The sequence below is a fragment of the Nicrophorus vespilloides genome, unplaced genomic scaffold (assembly GCF_001412225.1).
Source record: "Nicrophorus vespilloides isolate i.1.1-1 unplaced genomic scaffold, Nicve_v1.0, whole genome shotgun sequence".
NCBI classification, from domain to species: Eukaryota; Metazoa; Arthropoda; class Insecta; order Coleoptera; family Silphidae; genus Nicrophorus; species Nicrophorus vespilloides.
In genome coordinates, this window is record NW_017099023.1 from 105,649 (window position 1) to 130,142 (window position 24,494).

Sequence of the window (24,494 nt, forward strand, 5' to 3'; positions counted from 1 at the left end):
TTAACAAATAAATTCAAAACAAATCAATATTAAATATGAACTATTCTCTGATCCAAAATCGAAACTTTACACCTTTCTTAATCAAATTATTGATAGCCACAACCAATTATCAAGCCATCATGAAATTCTCGCTGTATTGTGTACAAATCAAGTGATAGTGTTAATCTTTACTATAATACTACGGAGGCTGGCAAAATGGTGTCAAGGTTGTTCTGTGCGCTAGCCACAAACAAGTTAAAAATTAGAAGACGAGGGGAGGTTGGTTAACATATGTTCTTGAATTCTAATTCCATTTTTTTTTTTCGTGTGCATATTTTCAATTTCTAATAATAGAATACAAGCATTTTACTTAATTATAATAGGAAATTATATAATAAATACATATTTAGATTTAATTGAATAAATTCTGTAACTATAATATATCCAATTTATTGTCTTCTATTTACATAACAAATATAAATTACTTTTTATATCTATTTTCTTCGTGCACATATTTCAAGAAGTAGAAGAAATCATTTTACTGTCGTTCCAGCCAATCTACATTGTAACAGCAATAGAAAGTTAATATATTAGCCAACATCACTAAACTAGGCAATAATTCAAATGCATTTATACTATTCACGTATTCTGTGTTTCGGTAACTAATACAATTGATAATAATTAAAATATTGTGGTGTTCAAGCTTCACAATGAATCGGATTAGGTTGGATAATCCCTCCAGGTCCGGGAAGAGCAGACTGGCCATTGCTCAAAAAGTCATCGACTCGTTTGGCAGCTTGTCTTCCTTCCGCTATAGCTTTAACAACTAAGCTTTGACCTATGCGGCAATCTAAAAAGTATGAAACATATTTTAACATTTTAATTAATTTAATCATTTTCATTTTTATTATTACCACCGGCTGCAAAAACATTGGACACTTTGGTTTTGTAATCTTTTGTCTCAAAGCTGGATAAGGCGCTGTATGTCAGATCTAACTCTCTAGCAATAACTCTTTCCGGTCCAACAAAACCCATAGCCAAAAGGACCAAATCGGCTTTGTAAATTTTCTCGGTACTCTCCTTCTGATTCATCTTCCATAATCCAGTATCATCTCTTTTCCATCCAGCATTAATTGTACGCACGCCGCAAACATTACCTTTGCCGTCATCCATAAATTCCTTTGTCAATGTGTCAAACACTCTGGGATCAGATCCATGTCGAACTTTAACTTCCTCATGACCGTAATCAACCCTGAATAATCTTACAAGCAGTGGCCACGGGACTTCTTTGCTTCTTTCGTGCATCGGTTCTGGTAGCAATTCTAAAGAGACGATCGACGATGCTCCTTGTCGAAGTGATGTTGCGATGCAGTCGCATCCAGTGTCACCACCGCCGATAACAATTACATTCTTATCCTTGGCGTGGGGACCATCTTTGTGTACTCCCATCTGTTTTTTTTGCCAGTTTTCTAGAAATTCCATAGCAAAGTGGACGCCCTTCAATTGGCGACCCATTATAGGAAGATCTCTTGGCCAAGTTGCACCTGTGCAAAGTACAACAGCATCATACTCTTCACTTAAATCTTTAGCAGAAATATCTTTTCCAATATTAACGTTTGTTTTGAAGATTATTCCTTCCGCAGTTAACAGATCGACACGTCTCTGAACTATGGTTTTGCTCAGCTTCATCGTGGGAATACCATATTGAAGTAATCCACCAACACGATCGTTTCTCTCAAAGACTGTCACCAAATGCCCACATTTGTTTAATTGATGAGCGCACGCTAAGCCGGACGGTCCGGAGCCAACGATTGCAACCGTTTTTCCTGTTCTTATTGATGGTATCTGTGGCACAATCCATCCGTTTTCAAACGCATAATCGATTATAGTGCATTCAATATTTTTAATGGTAACCGAAGGTTCCGATATACCAAGTACGCAGGCTGTTTCGCATGGCGCAGGACAAACTCTACCAGTAAACTCTGGGAAATTATTCGTTTGCAGCAAGTGATCCAGAGCTTGCTTCCATTGATTTTGGAAAACTAGTAAATTCCACTTTGGTATGATATTGCCTAATGGGCATCCGTGGGTTTTAGATTGACAAAAAGGTACACCGCATTCCATACAGCGAGCAGCTTGTACCCTCAAACCCTTGCGAACATGTTGGAAATTGTAAATTTCATTCCAATCTTTCATCCGCTTCTCGGCAGGCCTGTACAAGCCAGTCTCTCGAGGGTATTTCATGAATCCTCGAACTTTGTCGAGAGCACGTTCCGCCTTCCTTTTTTCAACATGCTGATCTGGAATTGCGTCCTCGATGTCCATGATTTTAGGTTCGTGATTGCCGTTCTGAATTTTCACGCTATTGTTAACTTTCTGCTCGATAGCTGCCCGTTTTAGTGCACGTTGATATTCGTATGGGAAAACTTTAATAAATTGTTTCATCTTATTTTCAAAATCATTCAAAATATCTTGAGCGACAACACTTCCAGTTTGTTCAATGAATTCTGTCAATAATTCCTTGATAAGCAGTAAATCGCTGGGTTCCTCCAACTTGGATAGTTCCACCAATTCCAAATTACATTTGCTTTCAAATGTATCATCAATATCCCAAACGTATGCAATCCCGCCAGACATACCAGCGGCAAAATTCCTGCCAGTCAAACCTAAACATTTAATGTAAATATTAATATAATATTTAATATTTATTTTCTTTATATACCTAAGATCAAAATAACGCCACCAGTCATATATTCGCATGCATGGTCTCCTACTCCTTCAACCACAGCAACGGCTCCAGAGTTTCTAACAGCAAACCTTTCAGACGCAATTCCTCGCATAAAAGCTTTTCCAGAAGTGGCACCATACAAACATACATTTCCAACAATAACATTTATGTGCGATTCAAATGGAGATACTTTCGGTGGATATATAACAATGGTGCCACCAGATAAACCTTTGCCTAAAAGAAAAGAAAAACACAATTTATGTATTTATACATAATAACAAAATATAAGTAATCTAATTACCAACGTAATCATTGGCATCTCCTTCTAATGTGCACGTAACACCTTTGGCTAGAAAAGCGCAAAAGCTCTGTCCTGCGGAACCTGTTAAATTTATATTAATTGTTTGACCATCTGGTAATCCATCTTCGTAGTATTTTCTGCAATTTATAAATCACAATATTATCTTCTATGTTAATCGATAAACTTGAATATTTTTACTTAGAAATGTGATAACTGAGTGTGCTTCCAAAAGCACGACATTCATTGGTAATGTTCATATGTATGTCAACCGTTGGCTCAGTTCCGTCAATAACCGGTTGAGATAGTTCAATCAATTCATTATCTAAACGTAGTTCCAGTTGGAAATCTTGCGTTATTGAACCACCTTTAATATTTACCCCTGGTCTTAAATGTAAAGCGTTCTGCAGAATCAAATTTAGATTCAATGTTCTCGCTTTCGAATTGCCTGTATTCGATTCCATGAGGAGATCGGTGCGTCCTATTAATTCTTGGTACGTGCGAACACCGAGTGAGGCCATATGCTGTCGTACTTCTTCCGCTAACATAAACATGTAGTTCACGACGTGTTCGGGTTGTCCGCTGAACTTCTTTCTGAGTACGGGATCCTGTGTTGCTATACCAACGGGACAGGTATTTAGATGGCATTTTCGCATCATAGTGCAACCCATGACAATCAAGGGAGCCGTACTGAAACCCACCTCATCCGCACCCAATAGAGCTGCAACTACCACATCGAAACCTACAGTGATAAATAATATCATGCTTTCATATTAATATGTATAAGTAAATATTATATTTTACCTGTTCTTATTTGACCATCTGCTTGTAAGACAATTCTGGATCTTAAATTGTTAAGTACAAGCACCTGGTGCGTTTCAGCAATTCCAAGTTCCCAAGGTAAACCTGCACTTTTGATGCCAGTCCAACTGCTAGCGCCAGTTCCCCCATCATGTCCAGATACAACAATGTGCTCTGCTTTTCCTTTGGCAACACCAGATGCAACGACTCCAACGCCAACCTATGTACATATAATTGATTAACGGTTACTCCAATCATTAGACAGCTTATTTAATTATACCTCTGAAACCAACTTAACAGATATTCTAGCTTCTGGGTTGGCACACTTCAAGTCGTAAATTAATTCGGCTAAATCTTCAATTGAGTATATGTCATGGTGAGGAGGTGGCGATATCAAACCAACGCCGGCGACGGAATGACGAGTCTTTGCAATGTCTGCAGAAACTTTATATCCCGGCAACTCTCCGCCTTCACCAGGTTTAGCGCCTTGTGCCATCTTGATTTGGATATCATCAGCATGTGCTAAGTATGATGATGTTACCCCGAATCGACCGGATGCAACTTGCTTTATTGCAGATCTGCTCTTGTTGTCCAAATATCTTTCCGGATTCTCGCCACCTTCACCAGTGTTACTTTTCCCTCCAATCTTTTTAGAAATAATAGTAAGTATTATAGGAAATGCGCTAATAATAATTTATTTACCTTATTCATTGCTACAGCTAAAGTTTGATGTGATTCTATACTGATTGAACCAAAACTCATGGCCCCCGTCACGAACCTCTTCACAATTTCCGAGGCGGGTTCGACTTCGGACAATGGAAGTTGGTGATCTAAAGTTCTTAATAGAAGTCTGCCTCTAAGCATGCAATTTCTAACGGATTGCATAGTTGATTCTTGGAACATCTTGTAATCATTCTCATTTTTAGTCTGTGCAGATATTTGTAATGCAGCAATACTTTCCGGTTGATTTAAATGTTGTTCACCTCCGGCTCGCCAATGGAAATTACCGATGTCTCTGAGTACCAAACGGTCTGGAGCTAATTTATAGGTATTATTGTATCGTTCAAAACTTTCCATTGCCAGCATGTCAAGAGTAACACCTCCAATTCTTGATGGGGTTCCTAAAAAAATAAGAAGTAATTAGTATTTCAAATAATTCAGTCAAATACAATTCCATATTAATTACCTTTAAAACATTTGTCGATGACATCATCTGCCAAACCGACGGCCTCAAAAATTTGAGCGCCCTTGTAAGACTGCAGAGTGGAGATACCCATTTTGGCCATAACTTTGCTGATTCCCGTTTGCATGGCCTGTGAATAATTCTCATATATAACTTCATCTGTAAATGACGCGTCCAAGACACCGCTCTCTCTTAAACTCCTCGCTAATTCCATTGCTAAATATGGGCAAATCGCATCTGCTCCATAACCCAGCAGTACACAAATATGATGAACCTCGCGAATCTCCGCCGACTCTACGATCAGAGCTACTTTCATCCTAGATCTAGTTTCAATTAAATGATGATGTACGGCACCTAAGAAAAATGTATTATTTAATAAAATAGAAATAAACCATTAAAATGAATAAGGATAATAATTAAATATACCAAGGGAGAGTAAGCAGCTGATTGGTACCCTCTCTTGACCGGCATTACGATCGGACAATATTATTATTTGGTGTTTTTCAGATGCTTCTTCTGCTTCTTTACAGATTTCCATAAGACGCGGGACCATTCTATTCGGACCGTCTTCTGCAGGGTAGGTCAAGTCAATGATTTTCGATGACCAGTTCCGGTGGTTTGTTAATTTCAATACATTCAGGTCAGAAATGGACAGAATAGGTTGTTTTAACCATAAGCGATGCACCTAGGCTTATAAATATGTGATTATAAATATATAGAATTACATTATATTGTCACTGACTTGTTTAGAGCTGGGTTGCAAGATATTAGCTTCTGGACCTATCGGACATTGCAAAGACATAACAACTTTTTCACGAAATGGATCAATAGGTGGATTTGTAACTTGCGCGAAGAGCTGCTTGAAGTAATCATAAAGAAGAGGTGTAAACTGAGAGAGACATGCTAACGGCACATCGTTGCCCATTGAACCCAGCGCTTCTTTTCTAAATAAAAAAATAAATTATTAGAGAATTCGTACAAAATATTAAATCGTAATTAACTTACTTGCTTTGAATCATCGGAAGAAGGAGCATATAAATGGTTTCAGTTGAATAGTTAAACAGCGACAACCTTTGGTCGGCTAAGCCGCTGGGCTGATATTCGGCATCCAGCGAATGACCGGCTTCCAAATGGGCCTTCCGAAAATCATCCATGGTAATCTAAAGCAGTAAAATTCTAAATAACAGAGAGAACGCACGGACAAAGGATATGCAAAGCACAATTATAAAGCATAGAACGTTGTCGAATTCATTTTCTGTCCATAGCAGCTGCGTACAAAAGAAAAATTGAAAAAGAAACACAAGTTATAAAACCAAAAGCAAGGGCCTATCGTACCACATAAATAGTAATTTACGTGTTTAAGTTCCATTTATATATATTTATGGGAAATGTAAATACAAAAAAGATGGCATCGCGTAATGAACAAAAAAAAAGCATACACAAATATTATGCGACTAAAATCTAATACATTATTCATCTATATTAGATAAAATATACTTAAATCTGGATTTTTAGTAATAAACACAAGATGTAATTCGTTTTGTATGTACTGGAAAGTGTTGAGATGCTTATAGAATAAACTTTAAATATACCAAAAAGCTTAGCTTAGATATGATATTATACCGAAAACATAGATACAGAACAGATAAATAAAGAACACAAATATCTGCAAAAAAATAAGACACATCTTTTTATCGAACACTTTCCAATCCTCCGATTGTTGTTAAGTGTATCATTGTATAATATTTGAGGTGGGTAAAACACCTATTTTTGTTGATGTAATCATGATGAAAATAAGGAATGTGTCTTAATTTCGCTACTCTAAGAATTTTGAAAATGTATGTTCCACTCACCATCTGTAGTCGGAAAACGTGCAAAAAAAACAGAAAAAAATATAAAAAAATTAATCAATAATTAATTCATGGTTTAAAAACACAATATGTATACTGTTTATATAAAAAAAAACTATTAAATGTATGGATATTCTTAAACGCAATATTTTTTTAGTATGTTTACCTGTTCTTTGAGCCACTCTGTATGTGGACGTGATTTAGCGATAGTCTGCTTCAAAGCTACATCCTGTATAAATGATTTTTCTTCTGTATCAATCAAAAGCATCCTTCCCGGTTTCAAACGACTCTTTAAAATAACCTCTGATGGATCAACGTCATAAACGCCAACCTGTAAGCCGATAAATTACTAACACACTTTTTATACTGATTGCGATTATCTACCTCACTAGCCATGACCATAATATTATCTTTGGTAAGGTAAAACCTGGAAGGTCTCAGGCCATTTCTATCCAAGATTGCACCAATGTAGCGACCGTCTGTAAACGAAATCAGTGCTGGTCCGTCCCATGGTTCCATGATGCAAGAAGCCCAATGGTAATAATTTCGTTTCTCCTCAGACATCGTAGGGTCATTCTGCCAAGCTTCTGGAACCATCGTCATTACAGCCTAAACGAGTTAAGAGAGAACAGAAAGAAAAATGATATTTAATTCCTTTTTTTTTCTCGTAGTTTCTGAGTATTCTTTCGCATTTCCGCTACTAGAACAAATGACGTTAGATAATTGAGAGGAGATTACTACATTGAAGATTATTATGTGTCGATTCGTTTTGGTCATACATACTTCTGGAAGACTCCTTTTGCCTGCGTGCACAAGAAATTCGAGCACACAATCCGCGGAACCACTATCCGACAAGTTAGGTTCGACGACGGGATAGAGAGATTGTAATGACTGACCGAAGACGTCGCTTTCCATTACACCTTCCCTGGCCTTCATGAAATTAACATTTCCACGAAGAGTATTTATTTCGCCGTTGTGAGCTAACATCCTAATGAAAATTGATATTAGTTCGATATGTTCTTCCCATCATCTTCTTCATCTTATATACCTCAAGGGGTGTGCTCTTTCCCAACTAGGAAATGTGTTAGTGGAGAATCTCGTGTGGACCAATGCCAAATAAGTCTCGAACAAGGGATCACACAAGTCGGTAAAGTAAGTCCACAACTGATCGGATGTCAGTTGGCCCTTGTAAACTATAATTCGTCTGCTCAACGAGCAGATGTAAAAACGTTTTCCTGGTGCTGGGATGACATGCGAAGACCTCTTCCTTAGTACGAAGAACTGTGTATCTAATTCTTCATCCGTTATGTCACCACCATTATAGTATACGAACACCTAACGATGCATTTCGTTGATTATAGAATAACGTTACAAGTATTAGCTTACCTGTCTCATGAAGGGCTCCGAATTTCTCGCCATCGTGCCAATGACAGAACTCTCGGTTGGCACAGTTCTCCAAGCAAGCACCGACAATCCAAGTTCTTCTGCGAGTTCTCCGAACTTGGCCTCGGATTCTTGATGGTGAAGTTTATCGAGGAAAATGATGCCAGTCGCATATTTACCGAATGGCGATAGTTGAATATTATCAGAATCCCTGTGGCAAATAACATCCCATCAAATAAATCGTTTTAACCACTATAAAGATAGTTACTTAAGTTGGGCTGCATAAAAATCGTGAGGTATTGCTGCCAAAATACCAGCTCCGTCTCCGGTATCGTTATCGCAGGCACAGGCGCCTCGATGGTTCATGGAAGTTGAAAGACGCTGTGCATCGCGAACAATCTTGTGCGAGCGTTTTCCATCGATGGCAACAATGAATCCGACTCCGCAGGCTTCTTTTTCGAAACTTGGGTCGTACAAGCCTTGTTTAGGTGGCCCTTGCCACGTCTCCGCCATTAATCTCACTGAAACATAACGAAATGTAATTCAAAATAATTAAATGTGTTACGAAAATAAATGATCAATTTCAGTGATTTCGGTTTAAAAATAACACGCAAATTTACATATTGTGATGTTTGCACAAACAGCTCGTGCATGCAGCTCAGACACACATTCTATGCTATGTGCAATATAATTACAATATTATATCAAACAATACTTCTATTTCATTTAATTATAAATGATTGAAAGTGTAATAACATTATTTATAATTGAATACATTTCGAGTATCAAACAGTTTTAATTGTTTTATTTGGATAAAATGAGTTGCATTAACTCTTAATATACAATATATACTTTACTTTTGATATTTCTCAACAAATTAAATCCTTGTTTTTGATAATAAGAAATATTTTATTTACTTGCATATTTACATGCATATTTTGATAATAGAAATAGAATAATGCAAATATTTTCTGTTTATTATTTTATATAAAATAGATGGCTGAAAAAAAATGCAAAAACTTTGAAATACGTTTACATAATATACCTTTTATATTTTTAATACATTAATACATTTGAAGTAACTATACATTCATTTTTAAATAAATTATCCTGAATAAAAAAACACACATAAATATATATGATATAACAAACCAGATAATAATTATGGTACATGAGGGTAATTAAATGAATCGTGTAATTATTGGCTCGATTGAGCATCCAAATGTATAATTGATGTTATTAGAATTACATAATTGATTATTACTATTTTAATACTGTTTGCACAGCGACAGAATTACTAGATTGACCTGTTTTCTATAGTGTTAAAACATACATTTTAATATGTTTCATTAATAAAAAATCTTACTTTTTCGTTTCCTACTTTAAACTTCTAAACATAAAAGAACATAGCATATTTATAACTAACTACTTGCTCTTTATTGGTTCTGCGCATTTTTTCAAAGCTCCCCAAAACAATATTATATTAAAAATCTATAGCCAAAAGGCTTGGTGCCCCTAGGCATGTGCAACATTGTCTTAATGGCGAATTGCAAAATAAATAAAACTAATAGTTGCGTAATCGAGAAGCTCACAAATAAACAGTTTAAAAATAGTCGAAAATACCAAGTTCAAAAAGGCGATATGAACGATATGAATTTTATACACGCGAGTCGCATTTTCCAGAAAAGTTTCTCTATTGTGTCGTTGTAGCAATAATGAACCTCTAATGCACTTGGATAAAAATTGTAAATGTTTTTAGTAGAAACTGTTGCGTTACTACCGTTGTGAAACTCAAGAAGCATACAATGCCGAATATGTACCTTTTCTGGTATATTTCGAGTTTAGAGTAGAGATAAAACGTTGCAATCCATACAGAAATCATTCTGATAGTAATAAAAGTTTAAACATTATGATTTTATGCAATTAATTTGTAAAATCTAGCTATATAGATAAGAAATAATTGTAATGGCTTTTAAATAAAGTTGATAATAAATTTATTAAAGACATGCAGGCATACATACTTTTAATTATTAAATAATTAATAAATGTATATCGAACCAGCAAAACTTTTTCTAAGACTCAATATTCAAGAACTAGTGTTGGACGATGAGGCAGATGAAGTAAATTTGATGGACTAAATGCATAACACAAATATATTGTGAGCAACCATTATTATATTATATAAACAAAAATTAAAAGTATTAAGAGACCTCCACTAAGACTCCGGATTGATATAAGTAATATAAACAAATATAAACTCACCTCACCGTATATGAATGGGAAAACAGTTCCTGGTGTTAGTAGTCATTTTAGTTGAATTTTAGTGTTGTTTGTGATCACACATATGCCCAAACTTGTGTTCAGACATTTGTATTTTTTTTAAGCAAAATTGAATAACACTTGAATATCTTCGTTTTGATTCGCCAAACAATAGAAATAACAATATATATGAAAAGCAAAATCGTTAAAAATAGAGACGAAGTTATACTTTTTTTTTCAGCATGGAACGCATTATCGTATTTTACATTGGTTTATATGGGAAGAACTGTTTCACTATACGAGTATTTCGGTGGCAATCGCAAGCCCTACAACCAAAATCCCGTCTATTGAAATCCCGATGTTCGAAATCCCGAAAAATCTAAAACTTAATAAGATTATTAATTGTTGTTATTTATTGTTAATAACATAAACTAATTTTATTATAGAATATTTCTTATTTTTAAGTTTTATTCTTAATAAATAAAAAATACAATAATAATTAATATTATTTATTGTTATTAAGAATAAATAACAACAATTAATAATCGGGCAAAAGAGCCATCGACCTAGGTCTTAAAAATTTTTTTTTCGGTATCCGTCGTACCTAAAATATAGTGCACTCGGGATTTCGAACGTCGGGATTTCAATACACTTGGGATTTCGAACATCGGACTTTCAATAGACGTTTTTCGGTTGTCGGGCTTGCGAGTATTTCACTGTACGCGTGACATTTTGGAACGTTTAATTCGTTAAGCGAGGTTCCACTGTATAGTGATTCATTCAACAAATTATAATATATTAGCTTCATGTGCAAAATATCATGTTAAAGGTAATTTGCATTATAGAATTAACAATATTTCGTAGAAATTGGTAAACTGTTTTTATTCAGCATTTGCTTAGAACAAACAATTGCACAGATAGCAAAAAAAATGTGGCTAATGTTCTTATCCGAAGATAAGCTAAATAAATCGATTCGAGTGATGTAATGATTCAAAACCAATTCAGACAAAAAAACCAAATTGAAAACATTTTAGCAATACATTTCTATAGAATTTTACATACAATTACGCACTTATAATACAATATACTGTTTTACAAAATAGTTATTTTTATGATTGGGATTATAGCTGCATATGTATAAGTTATAATTTGATTAATTATATTTCTGCGGTAATTTTTTAGTGTTGATGTATTTCATTTTTATGATTCCACCTTAACTTTAGTGTTGTGTTCACGTTAAACACACTTAAGTAAATTATACGATAAATATATTAAATAGGTAATTTAAAAAATCTTTAAAATAACTTATACATTATAATATAAAGAAATATTTTAGTGTTATTTTAATGTCAAGAACAAAGTATGAAAAACTTTTTACAAAACTAATCACGTATATTACAATAAAGATAATAAAATCCTATATGAAATATAGGAACAAAATCTAATAAATACAGATATTAATATTGATCATTTCTCATAAGGATGCGCCTGGTGCTAAATATCTAATCTGTGTTCCCTCCCTCAAACTTTCCCTTACACATGGTTTAAGAATATATTTTATGAATAACAAAAAAAAAATAACATACTTATGTATAACAACAAGATATCGCAGCAGGTTTTATTGATGTTGTTTATAAGCATATTTCGTATTCAGTTTATTTTGGTATTTTCATTTCGTTATTTAATTCATTGTGCAGTAGGAAACTATTCACTTTCTAATATTTTGTGCAGATGATGTTTTTTTTTTAAATTATAAATAGTTAATTTCTTTTTAATATTTCTTCGAAAATTCTTTAGATTTTCCGCATAACAGCTACGTGCCGTGGAACTCGTATATACTGTGATGCCTGCTCTGTTCTTGCCATCCAAACAACTCGATTCCTTTAATTGTGAGACCATTATTATTATTATGTAAGTAAGTGCACAATTGTGGCGAGAGAAACTGACGGACTGGACAAGCTTTGGACCTTGGACCATATATTTCATTTATTTCTTTTAAATTGAATTCAATCGAAAACGCAATTTACAGCAGCCGGTCGTAATGGTAACAATAACGGCAATGGTCTCAATTTGCACGTTACTTATAGAGAAAATAATCGACTTGATAAATTTAGTTATTTCAACCAATGGTTTTCCTTCATTACGGGATAACCTTGGGAACGACTGAACTAACCCTCTCGATTGATAACTCGCACTGCACTTATCGCACCAGGATAAGAATACGTAACGTACGTACATTCACACTGTTTATTTATAGATCTAATTTACTATTTATAGATTTACGTTAATATAAATGAAAAGTTAATAAACAAAACATAAAACAGTTTGCAGTTTCCTATTTTTATATATATATGTTATAGAGGCAGCTTTAATTAATTTTCACATTCTTACGTTAGTTAAAATTTCAATTTCATTTCATACAGAAGATGACTAAGTTTCGATTAAAAGAAAGAGCTTTAATGAAAAGTCAAAACGAGGTTGCTTGATAATAAAAGGAAGTGAGAGAAAAATATAATCTGCACAATGCTTGAATACATATAATTATAATTTATATTATATTATATATGAAATTAAATGAAAAACAATTGTTAATTGTGTCCAGAAATTAACAATGATTTCTGTACAATAATCATCTGAAAGAGATGGTACTTACATAAAACATGAATTCTGAGTTAAGTTTCAATATATACATAAATGACATAATTACACAATATTAACACGTATTTAAAAGAAATAATAAGCGAAACACAATTGTCTTTTTAAAACCAATTCTTCGATTAATATTTCTTATTTATTAAATAATTAAAACCATTAATTTCAGTCAACATCAAAACGACCTTCACATTGATGGTAAACGCCAGCGTGCCAATCACGTGTAACGTTATTACTTAATACACCGATAAATAAACAAGAGTGTGCATTGAGCGAACTTGTAAATACGATCGCATAATTATAAACACATCGGTTATCAACTGTATTCCTGATGTATTATTTACGTTTCATGTACTGATTTATTTTAAATATCATGCTTGTATACTTTATTTTGAAAAATGGAATAAAAGTAGATCAATTATACGAATAGTTCCTGCGTAAATGTTTGACATTTATTTAGCATGCACGTTAACAATTATTTTCAATAATGGGTTAATAAGACGTAGCGCAGACGACCATTAAGAATTTTAAAAGACGTAGTAAATATTGTTGAAAAATCTACATGTTTATTTATGTATGTGCTCATGTATGGAGGACAGCCAAAATATATAAATATATTTAAATTTTAATAGTAATTTGTTATTTAAAATTACTAATTAGAAGATTAATTATTACCTACCAATTAAGAAATATATTTCTTAATATAATTAGAAACACTAATATTTAATAAATATTGCAACTATAAAAAGATTAGATTAGAATAGAAATAAAAAAAATTCTGAAGATTTTTAAAATTTCAAAAATTTATTGCGTCGCTACGAATGTATCCATACTGCTCTTACTTTTCTAATTATTATAACATATTCCTAACAATAATGTTTGATTTGTATTATCAAATATATATGCAATTACAAATCCAGTCAAATATACTTGCTAATAAATTGAAATAATTATTGTCATGAATATAATCTTCGCTTCCAAAGGAGTTATGCGAACACATTCACGCAAACTGCGTTTGCATAATTCCTTATCGTTATTACAACAACAAAAAGTACACACTAAACTTGATGACAATGAGGGCGAACTTTGAATAAGCAAAATTACGAGTAACATAAAAAAAATAAACATAATTTTCCTAACATGGCAATATTTGGTGAACAATATCTATATTATTGAATCAACATTATTACTCATAATTGTAATATATAATAAAACAAGGAGACAGATTGGAAGAATATCATACGTCGTAGAAAGTATCATTAAATTGTTTTGATTGAATTGCAATTGAGGACAGCACGGCTAAATAGTGAAATCTTATGTTATAAATATGGAAACTTGATAATAAAAGTAAGTTCTATTTAATTTAGATCTGAAAAATAAGAATTTTATTTTAAAAAAATGTATAAAACTTTTATAAAGAAAGTTAATCAAACAAAAAATGCATTAACGAAAGTTACTTACAAGTGATTCTTGAACATCAAAGCGAGAATTGGAATTAAATGTAAACAAAATTATTTCGAAATAATGGTAATCGAAGAATATATGACGCAAAAAAGTCAAATCAAAAGTGACAAAAGAAGTTAAGGAATCGAAAGAAGTCAACAAAAGCAAAATTATCTTCCAAATGTAAAAGCATACTAATGAAAATAATGTAAACAAAATATATTATGTTAAATTGGGAGTGAATTCCATTGTATAAGTTTTTATGTATTCTATAATAATCTTTATATTTAACGATTTAACGATTTTGTTAGTTCATAACATCTAACAAATATTTACATAATATGAATAATTTGTGACAGATGATTTTTTTGCATTTTGCACTGCGCGGTAATTGCGTTTCAAAATAATTATTAACAACAACATAATATGCAGGTTTTTGCAAACAAATATTAATTAACACACTGTTACATGTGTTAATTAATTATATAGTTTAATAAAAAGATTAAACGCTCTTTACAGACATCAAACAAATAAATCCGATTATCGATTATTTGATTATCCTGCAGTTTCCTAATTGGCCTAATGATAATAGAATCCAATTTAGTTCTACGTATTGTTAACACCGTACTATGCAAAGAATAGTTGCCTTGTGGTACTTTCGACATGATTATTAAATATAATTATAAATTTGTATCGTCTTTATGAAGAGAGGGTACGAAATATAATTTAAATATTATTTAGTAGGTCAGGAGCAGCAATCTCTAAGTACGTACCAGTTCAGTGGAAACTAGTCGAGCTGACGAAAATACTAATCGGTGTTTGCAGATGCCGGTCCTTATGTGGGTCGCAAATTGCAGGTGAATTAATGCGATGTTATATTTAAAATGCAATAATCAAATCTTGTTAGTTAAAAGTCAGGTAGGGTGCCCCCGCAGTGCACTGCTTCACGGCAATTATTGATCTTTTTCGAACGTTGCGAGCATCGAAAGCCGTGCAGTTTTGCGCACACTCTCGTATCAGACACTATGCAAAACGCACAGGAATTGCGACCGCAGTGAACAACATTCAGTTTATTTGGTAAATCAAAAAAATTGCGATATTTTGGGACGTCACTTTTGATGGAACATGTTTACCTGTCAGTTCCATAACAAAATAAAAATGATAATATAAAGCAAGCCAGGTTGTGTTTAACTTTCTGATATTCAATGTTCATTGCAATTTTAATAATGATTTTGGATAGGGCGATGAGCTTACCAAAAAGTAGATCTAGTAAATCCTACCACAAATATTCACCCTCCACGCAGCTGGTGCCGAAATTTGAAACTACAGCGCTGATCTCGGACTAATATATCTTCTTGTGCAATAGGGATGAAAATCGAAGATTGCCTTTGGAGGAGTTTATTTTTAACCTTGGTTTGTTGCAGCGGAATATGCAGCGTTAGGAACGGCTGGGACGACGAGCGGTTTACTTGTGAGCTCGAATTGCGTTTCGCAGTCGATGGTTATGGGTGCTGTATTGGCAGACTGCTGTCCAGACTAAAATCAAGCGGAAAATTCCTTCACGTTAGCTCCGTCGAAATATAAACGCACCGATAACTACCGCAAAGCGAGATGTACAACGCGAACGTGGAGGAACAACCGTTCTGGAAAATATTAAGACACTTCCAGATAATGAAAGCAGTCGGCTGAAATCGGTTTCCTTTCACGAGCATACTTACATTTCTCTTTTTTTTCAGACTCGTCTCAACGAATGCATATGCATTTAACTGAGCGCTTAACTTTTTCCGTTCACGAAAAAACCACCTGTTGGAGAGAGATTTCAAATCACTTTGAACTGTAATAGGTATGAAAGTTGCTTACTTGCAGGAAATAATTGTGAATGCTAACAATTATGAAAAACATTTTTAAACATAAATTACAGTGGTACCTCGGTATACGTTCTGAATACGTTCCAGAACCTTGGAGTTATAAGAAATAGAGGAAAAATGATTAATCGCATTATTACTATTATTGTATACTACTACTACTTAATACTTAAATTCATAAATACAAAATGAAGAAATTAATCAAAATTTAACAAATCAGGACGAATACAGTAAGTTGCATTTTTTGGCTGGTTTTGTTCAATAGTTTAACATCAATTCATATGCATAATATAAGATTTTTATTCACATACATAATTTAATATTAAACATGTAAATATCTTTCGTTTAATTATTCTAATTTAGTTATATTTTAATATTAATAACAGAGTACTCAATTTTGTCACATTTCTAAATCTTTATATACAATAACAATATACATAATCTGTTGTGATTATAAACCTTTTTCCTTAGTTCTTGTTTTTTTGTCAGTTTTGATTTACAATCTATTCTACTGAACATTTATCATTTGATGTGTTCGCTGTTGGCATTAGGAAGTTGCTGCCCAGTGGCATTACATGACGTTTGTATTTATTTTTATTTATTTATTCTTTACTTAAATCTAAATTGGAGATCTAAGTGCTTGAAGCTCTTTAATCTTCTTTTTGTCACGCCGTTATCGAGAAGGTTGACCGCCAAAGGGTATCTCACCCTTGAAGATGCTGTTGTTGTTGAGTTTGACTGGAGGACTGATTAAGCTCTTCTTGAAGGTGTCGAGATGCATTTATGGGACTTTCGACTGATGCTATGATTGTTGTGTCATCTGTAAATGTTGCCATGATTGTTTTCTCTGTTGTTGGTATATCTGCAGTGTATAATAGATAAAAATTGGTCCCAAGACACTACCTTGTGGAACGACCGATTTGATGGAACTCAGCTCAATTTGTGCTTCCTTCAATTTGATAAAAGAAGTTACGATCATTTAGGTAGTATTTCAACACTTCATAGAAATTATGTGGAAGTTGCATTTTCAGCGTTAGAGTAAACCTGTATGCCAAACTTTATCGAAAGCCTGTGACGACGAAGTAAATAGTTAACTTTTAAAAGAAATCTATATTATTCTCAAATATTTGAACATAATTCAACTTGAACATTTGAAATCGAATACTCATACAATTTTTAAATTAATAACTGAATATTGTACTATAAAACTAAAAGTATTCGAGTGTTAGTAACTAAAGCATTATTCAGAAGCATATATTATCAATTATATTCATATAATGGCACAAAAAAATTAAAATATAAATTATCTTGAGGCAATATTAATGTTTTCATCTGATTGAGCAAGCTTTTTTTCATTTTTTTTTTAATTGTTTGGAAAATTACAATTTTGTTTAAAATCTAATTCTAAAATAATAAATTGTTTATCCATTATATAATATAAATATTACTTTGCAGAATGAAATTATTGAAACTTAATCCTTTAATTTTAATGGGTACTGCAGTCCAAATAAATGATATATTTTTAATTGAGACGAAATAGATAAGATAAATTAGTTTCGTCAAAATAACAACATACATTACTAAATATATATTAAATGGTTTTCCCGGTAAAATACAAAGTTCAATATTTATTTAAAAAACAGTTACTTTTATTAAATTTACCCAGATAATATGATTTTTTATGTATGGAAACCAATTTGATTACACACAGTGGCACAGATTATTTTTTCTTGCAGTTAGAAAAGTCGATAGTATTTTTTATTATATTTTTATTATTATAATTTAATAATCCTAGTTCAAATTAAATCCTGTAATAACACCAAAAATGATATAAAATTAACAAAAAAAAAAACATTGAAAATTTATTTCAAATTCATTGACGTAAATAAAGTTTTCTTCGAATATCCCAATTAATTATCGAAGGAATTTTCTTATCTACTTGTGTGTTTATTACTTTCTTTATTTCCTTTTGTGCAGTGCGTTGATTAGAATGCGATTCTTTCCATATCCTTATTATGAGCAACTACAAATAAGTATGTGGAAAAATGTCATTGTTAAACATAGGCTAATCGGCAATTATCTTTTGTTTATTTTGAAAGTCAGTACTATTGATTCATGCATTTGTATCGCAAATAAAGTACTTTGTATACAATTGTTTTGCACATTAAAGATTGGTTAAACAACAAAAAACATGAATCACAATTATTTACAGATTGTTTAATAATAAATGCATGTATATTTTTGTATTTTTTATTTCTTACTGTTGAATTTGGTTCTATAGAAATTATATATTTAGAATATATGAAAAGTTATAACAGTAATATTTCTATGAAAACACTTTATTGTTGTCTAAATATTGGTAATTTTATATCTAAATTTAAGTTATTATTAAATGATTGGGGAAAAATATAATATATTTATTACATTTTTTTACTGTGGATCATATGAAAATCGTAAGTTAAACATAAATTTGCCTGTATTACAAAAATACGATACGACAGGTTGGCAGTTCAAACCTCACCAGCAAAATTTGTGGGGGCCGATAAACCCGTAAGGGCCAAGAGAATTATATCAATAATTATCAAGATTTTATTGAAGAAAACTGTATGTTGATTGTAAAAATAGAGTGACTTTTGTTGCCTATACTTTTAAAATATGCGCATTGTATGTTGCATACAACAGGATGTTGTTTGTAAACCATCGCCAACTTCGTGTTATTGGTCATATATCAAACATTACCTATGTTTTGTTTTCTGTCTACCTACCTGCATATTAATAGAACAAAATAGTAAGTTGACTTATTATATTTATATGATTGATCTTTCATAACAGATTTTAATATAAAGTATACTTTATTACTCACAATTGAAAACTGTACTTACAATTATTTAATACATTCTATATTTGACAAATGTTTTATTGGATATTTTTGTAACAAATATATATATATATATAAGTATTATATGATTGTAAAATAATGTGATTCCTTTTAATAATTCTTTTTGATGTAAGATGTTGTCACAACTAGAAGCTGCACTGTTGCGACATGGTAGTGATACTATTCAAGCTACAGTAGATGATGATAGGGAAGAGCAAGATGAGCTTGTGGAAGATGAATACATAGATGAGGTTCTAATTTATAAATAGTAGTCCTCTTTTCTACTTTCTTCTTCACCAATATGTATTTAGATTGACTTAGGACTTTTTAAACTGTAGTAGCACATACATACAAAATTTGTTTATTCAATTTCATGCTTTATAGAATGTAATAGGCATTTTTTTAGATATGATTTATTAACAAGAAAATTGGATGCATTTAGTGTTTTGTTTTTCTCTCTGAAAATGAGAGCAGTTAAGTTTTCTCAAGAATATTGTAGTTCTTGCTAGGAAATTTGATTGATTGTAGTATAGTTTGTGCCAATATGGTTGAGTTTTGTTTGTTTCTTATATATCTTTAGGAGTGTGAGGGAGATGCTGGTCAGCGTTCAGGAAGACATTACACTAACAATGTTGCTTGTAGTAAAACTGTCACTTTACAAATGCTCCTGGCTGCAGACATACTGCAACCTGGTGATGGGACTATGTCAATAGAGTACATGGTACGATGCGCAAATGCTCGAGGTCACGAATCACTTTCTCTGCTTTTAGGGCCAAACGTTTATAGGTGACCTTCTTGAGGATGGAAAGATTAGGAGTCAGGAAACGGATTTAGTATTTGCTTCTCCAAGCGCTTGGGCCATCGCCTGTAAAAGGTTTATAAATCCAGTGAGAAAATCTGGTTGTGGCTGGTCATCAGTAAGATACAAGGGTAGGAAATTGGATGCATACAAGATTATCTGGTATAAAAGAAAAAAGGATGAACTAAGCAATCTGCTTAGAGAAGAATTGGAAGGTACATGACGCAAATTCGTTTTTTTTCGATAGCCCAATTGTTTTCAAAGTATGATTTCAGAAGAGACATTTAATGCAAACCAATGCCACACTATGACTTCCCCTCAGTTCGTCCAACGCATCGTCGTTAAACATAATACAATGACGAACAGAACATTTACACAGTAATTATATTTATATTAGTATTAACGAATTAGCAAAAAACAATTAGTACAAATACAATTACGTTACAGCGATGCAAACACAATGATCGAATGTGTTCCATTTTCGAATTTAGGCAAAATACAGCCATTTCTCATATCCATGTCCACAAATGCTGCACTATTGATGGATTTCCATTGCCATCTGACTAAATCCGAAGTTTCCGGTTATTTGGCCGGCCAATGGGATGTTAATGCTCATAGTATAATTTAACCAAAATAATATTTAATTACCTAGTAATTATGGTTTATTTTTTAGACTTGAATATAACTCATGCTTTTCCATGCCGGAATACAAAATCTGATCGCGAGAATGCACCGCAAGTCGAAATGGAAATATCGAAAGCCATTGATAAATTGAAATTGGTATTGGTGGGCTGGTATCATTCGCATCCATATACAGCAGCGGCGCCAACTCTACGAGACGTGGATGTACAACTGGACTATCAGATTAAAATGAAAGGATTAAACGACAGCAATTATACACCCTGCGTCGGTATTATAATATGTATTTTCTATTTGATATTTACGCTTTTTTGTTACTGAGTGACTTTTATTTTTAGCGCCATACAATTTCGAGAATGCCTCGTTAGAATCCAATATAATCGCGTACTGGGTTATTCCGCCACCGGAAAATAAACCAAACGAATACGGAAGACCTATGCTTATGTCCTATAGCGTTGTTCAAGACTCCACTATGAGTATCTGCGTCAAGGAAGAGATGAAGAAGTGCGTGGATTATTACAGCAAGGATATGATAAAATTTACCGACAAATACGTGAACACGACGTCCTACATCGAAAAATTGAAAAGCTCCTTAATTTCTAAATTCCCTTTAGATTTAGGCGACACGACTCTCTGGCCATACATCCGGGATCTCGTTGGTTGCTCTGTCGACGAAGAAAGTTTACTTTCCATTCCAAATGTGAGCAAGAGTTCTCAAATGCTGCCCACATTGAATACTCCAGTTAGTCTCAGCAGCAATTTGATGCTCTCCTCTGATATAGCCAACGTCTTGTTCAATTCTGGCAAATTCCCAAGTGCATCCAGTCTTCTTGGCCTTCCGGATCCTATGGCTCACAGTACATTAGCTGCTAATAACATGTTTTTATCAACGAATCTCTTCAAAATGCAGGATTTACTTAAACCGGTTTCAACTAGTAGCCCGACTATAAAAAGTACAAAATCGGAAACCACCAAAGCGGTACCCCTCAAGATACCGACGGATATAAAAAAACTGGATTTCTCCAACGATTTGGCGAATTTGATGTCTCTCAAAAATGCATACGACTATCAATCCAACGACTACAATACCAGCTTCCAATCAGATGGCGCCATGGACACGAAGAGTATTTCACTGTCGGACGTTAGTAAATCGAGTGCGGCCGATTTCAGTCTGAGCAAATCGTCGGTTACCGATTATAGCTTGAACAAGACAGATTTCAGCTTGAATCTCTCTACGAAAGATTCCGAGACGGACAGAAGCATCGACCTAGGCAATAACGAAACCATGGAAACATTTCCGAAGTTCATTGCGCCTGAAGCAAAAACGCATACTGATCAACCTATTAATTTGGCCTCAAATACATAAATTTTCTTTATACTTCCTATATACTTTTACAATTAATTTGCATGAAAAACATAATGATGTGATATAATTTATTATTTCATTTTAACAAAAAAAATATATGATTTTTCATACTTGTAGTAATGTTAATTATTCCAATCTTTATTTGTGTATGAAGTATATAAATTGAGGATTGGGCTAATCAATTAATATTAGTGCGTTTCTCTATTGATCTTTTATTCTCTTTATTTAATATTTACGACTATTATAACTTTTTAACCTTACATCTAATTGTTCCACCAGTATCTCATTTTTTATATTTCCGAAGACTAATAACTATCTGAGTGAATGTACTATTAATACAGTTTAAATATTAATGACATCATTAGATGTTTTTACATGCCTAAAAATATATTGCTACAGACAATAACGAAACTTTTTTTTAATATAAGACTTTGTATATTAATATTGATGTATGATTAAAAATTTAATACGATCAGCTGTTGACTATTGCATACTGATTATATGACATCAAGATTTATATATAATGCTCTTATTGTCATCATTTTACAGCATAGCTATGTATTTGATAGGAAACATGCACACTCAATAGTTTTAACAAGATTTGGTATGATATAACTTAAATTGCATTGGGTTTAAATTCAATTTACTTGTTAATATACTGTTGTTAATGTTTCTGTTCTATATGTTTGGTAAGAGCAACTTCGTTTCTATAGAATTTGTTGCATTTAAAGCATTGTTTTTTGTCGTGTATTTTCATGTGTTTAGTGAGGCGACAAGCGTGTAGGAATCTCATGTTGCAAATGGTGCAAACGTGCGGCTTCTCTTCATCGCTGAACCCTCCGTAATGGGATCGAAGATGTATCTTGAAATCATTCGAATTAGAATATGTTTTTGGACATTTGTCGCAAGAATATGGTTTATATCCAGAATGCACCCACATGTGACGATTGAGACTAGAAGAGCTAGCAAAACCTTTGCCGCATTCATTGCACAAAAAGGGTTTTTCGAACGTGTGACACGTTCGAATATGCAACTGCAAGTTATCTGACTGACTGAAAGTTTTGCCACAAAAATTACAACAAAATGGGAGACTCCCGGAATGAAGAACCTTATGTCTTTCCAGATTAGAAGCTATTTTAAATGCTTTATCGCAAGTATTGCATTTGTAGGGTTTGTGAGACGTGTGGGTCTTCATATGGCCAACAACGCCAGCCCAACGGACAAATCCCTTATTGCATATTTGGCATTTGAAAGGACGTTCTCCGGTATGTGTCCGCATGTGCACTTTGAAAGTGGAGGGATTAGGATAACGTTTTCCGCATATTTTGCACATATATTCTTTGCGAATCATGTGCCCTTTTAAATGACCAATCAATTTTTTACGTTCCTTGAATTCTTTCTTGCATACATTGCACTGAAGAACGTCTGATTGGCATTGAGATTTTCTGTGCTCCTTTAATGTAACAACTGAATTGAATTCATCTCCACACAATGTACATTCCAATTTGATATTTGCAGGAGCCAATTTTTCAATTTCATTTGGAACCAATTTCTGTTTAATTGGAACCAATGGTGGAGCCTCCTTTAATACACTTGTATTCAAGTGTAAACCATGCTTAAAAACTTGTACTTTATTTTGCAATGGTATAAGAGGTGGTGGTCCACTATCCAAATCTTTAGTGCATTCTCTTAAATCATCTTTTAACAGATTACTTAATGGAGCATCATCATCACTTGCATCCTCAAATTTATTTATAAGATCATATTCTTGATTTCTTACTGTCAATTGATTTTTTAGAATTCTGTTATAACGCTCAACTTTCTTTTTAAAGGTGTAGAACTTTGTAATGAATCTGAAGCACAAAATACACAACTTTTGTGGTAACTTGTCATCCTTTTTAACCTAAAAAATATATAGTAACATTCTATTCAATTATAACTTAAAAATAATCTAAGCTAAATACAAGATTTTAAAAACAGGTCAGTATAATTAAATAATTTACCTGTATATCAAAACAGGTTTCTAACATATGAGAAATTTTGTTATCAACAATTACTCTAAGTTGTTCTCGTTCACCCAAACATGTTCTACAAATCTTATGAAAGTCCATGGCTTTTGGAAAACTCATATCATAGGTTTTTTGATATTATGGCTATTAAACAATAGACGAGCAAATTAAATGCAAAGAAGATTTATCTACAGGAAACATCACTTGGTTCTACATATAAAATAAAACGAAGTTAGCTATCTGTCACTTAAACATTATTTACATTTTAAAATACAGCATATAAAATGAAATTATTAAACAAATTATATATCAGTTTAAACTTAAATATCCAATAACAATCTTATAGTTTTCAAACAGAATGT

The 24,494-nt window shown here is 32.9% G+C and overlaps 3 protein-coding genes across 5 annotated transcripts; 1 reads left to right on the top strand and 2 right to left on the bottom strand.

Annotated features, from left to right (window-relative positions):
- Window positions 1–447: 447 nt before the first annotated feature.
- LOC108563867 (glutamate synthase [NADH], amyloplastic) lies at window positions 448–16,244 on the bottom strand. 2 transcript variants are annotated; one of them, XM_017922665.1, is made up of 20 exons: window positions 15,831–16,244; window positions 8,491–8,743; window positions 8,226–8,433; window positions 7,888–8,174; window positions 7,623–7,827; window positions 7,224–7,448; window positions 7,006–7,170; window positions 6,843–6,845; window positions 5,995–6,149; window positions 5,732–5,933; window positions 5,416–5,674; window positions 4,993–5,343; window positions 4,509–4,927; window positions 4,087–4,452; window positions 3,810–4,026; window positions 3,207–3,747; window positions 3,009–3,145; window positions 2,702–2,941; window positions 894–2,645; window positions 448–829 (listed from the first exon to the last, which is right to left on the bottom strand). In XM_017922665.1, the coding sequence occupies exons 2-20, from the start codon at window positions 8,733–8,735 to the stop codon at window positions 678–680; spliced, it is 6,129 nt and encodes a 2,042-aa protein (XP_017778154.1). In that variant the 5' UTR covers window positions 8,736–8,743; window positions 15,831–16,244; the 3' UTR covers window positions 448–677. The 2 variants fall into 2 exon arrangements, with proteins under 2 accessions (XP_017778154.1, XP_017778155.1); XM_017922666.1 differs by lacking the exon at window positions 6,843–6,845.
- A 2,899-nt stretch (window positions 16,245–19,143) lies between these two features.
- LOC108563870 (MPN domain-containing protein CG4751-like) lies at window positions 19,144–22,176 on the top strand. 2 transcript variants are annotated; one of them, XM_017922672.1, is made up of 8 exons: window positions 19,157–19,229; window positions 19,454–19,570; window positions 19,900–20,040; window positions 20,090–20,333; window positions 20,394–20,496; window positions 20,566–20,735; window positions 20,792–21,040; window positions 21,096–22,176. In XM_017922672.1, exons 2-8 carry the CDS (start codon window positions 19,454–19,456, stop codon window positions 22,121–22,123), a joined length of 2,052 nt encoding a protein of 683 aa, XP_017778161.1. In that variant the 5' UTR covers window positions 19,157–19,229; the 3' UTR covers window positions 22,124–22,176. The 2 variants fall into 2 exon arrangements, with proteins under 2 accessions (XP_017778162.1, XP_017778161.1); XM_017922673.1 differs by lacking the exon at window positions 19,454–19,570 and having other exon boundaries at window positions 19,144–19,229.
- A 151-nt stretch (window positions 22,177–22,327) lies between these two features.
- On the bottom strand, window positions 22,328–24,330 carry LOC108563871 (zinc finger protein OZF). The gene is made up of 2 exons (XM_017922674.1): window positions 24,127–24,330; window positions 22,328–24,026 (listed from the first exon to the last, which is right to left on the bottom strand). The coding sequence occupies exons 1-2, from the start codon at window positions 24,250–24,252 to the stop codon at window positions 22,788–22,790; spliced, it is 1,365 nt and encodes a 454-aa protein (XP_017778163.1). The 5' UTR covers window positions 24,253–24,330; the 3' UTR covers window positions 22,328–22,787.
- Window positions 24,331–24,494: the final 164 nt, after the last annotated feature.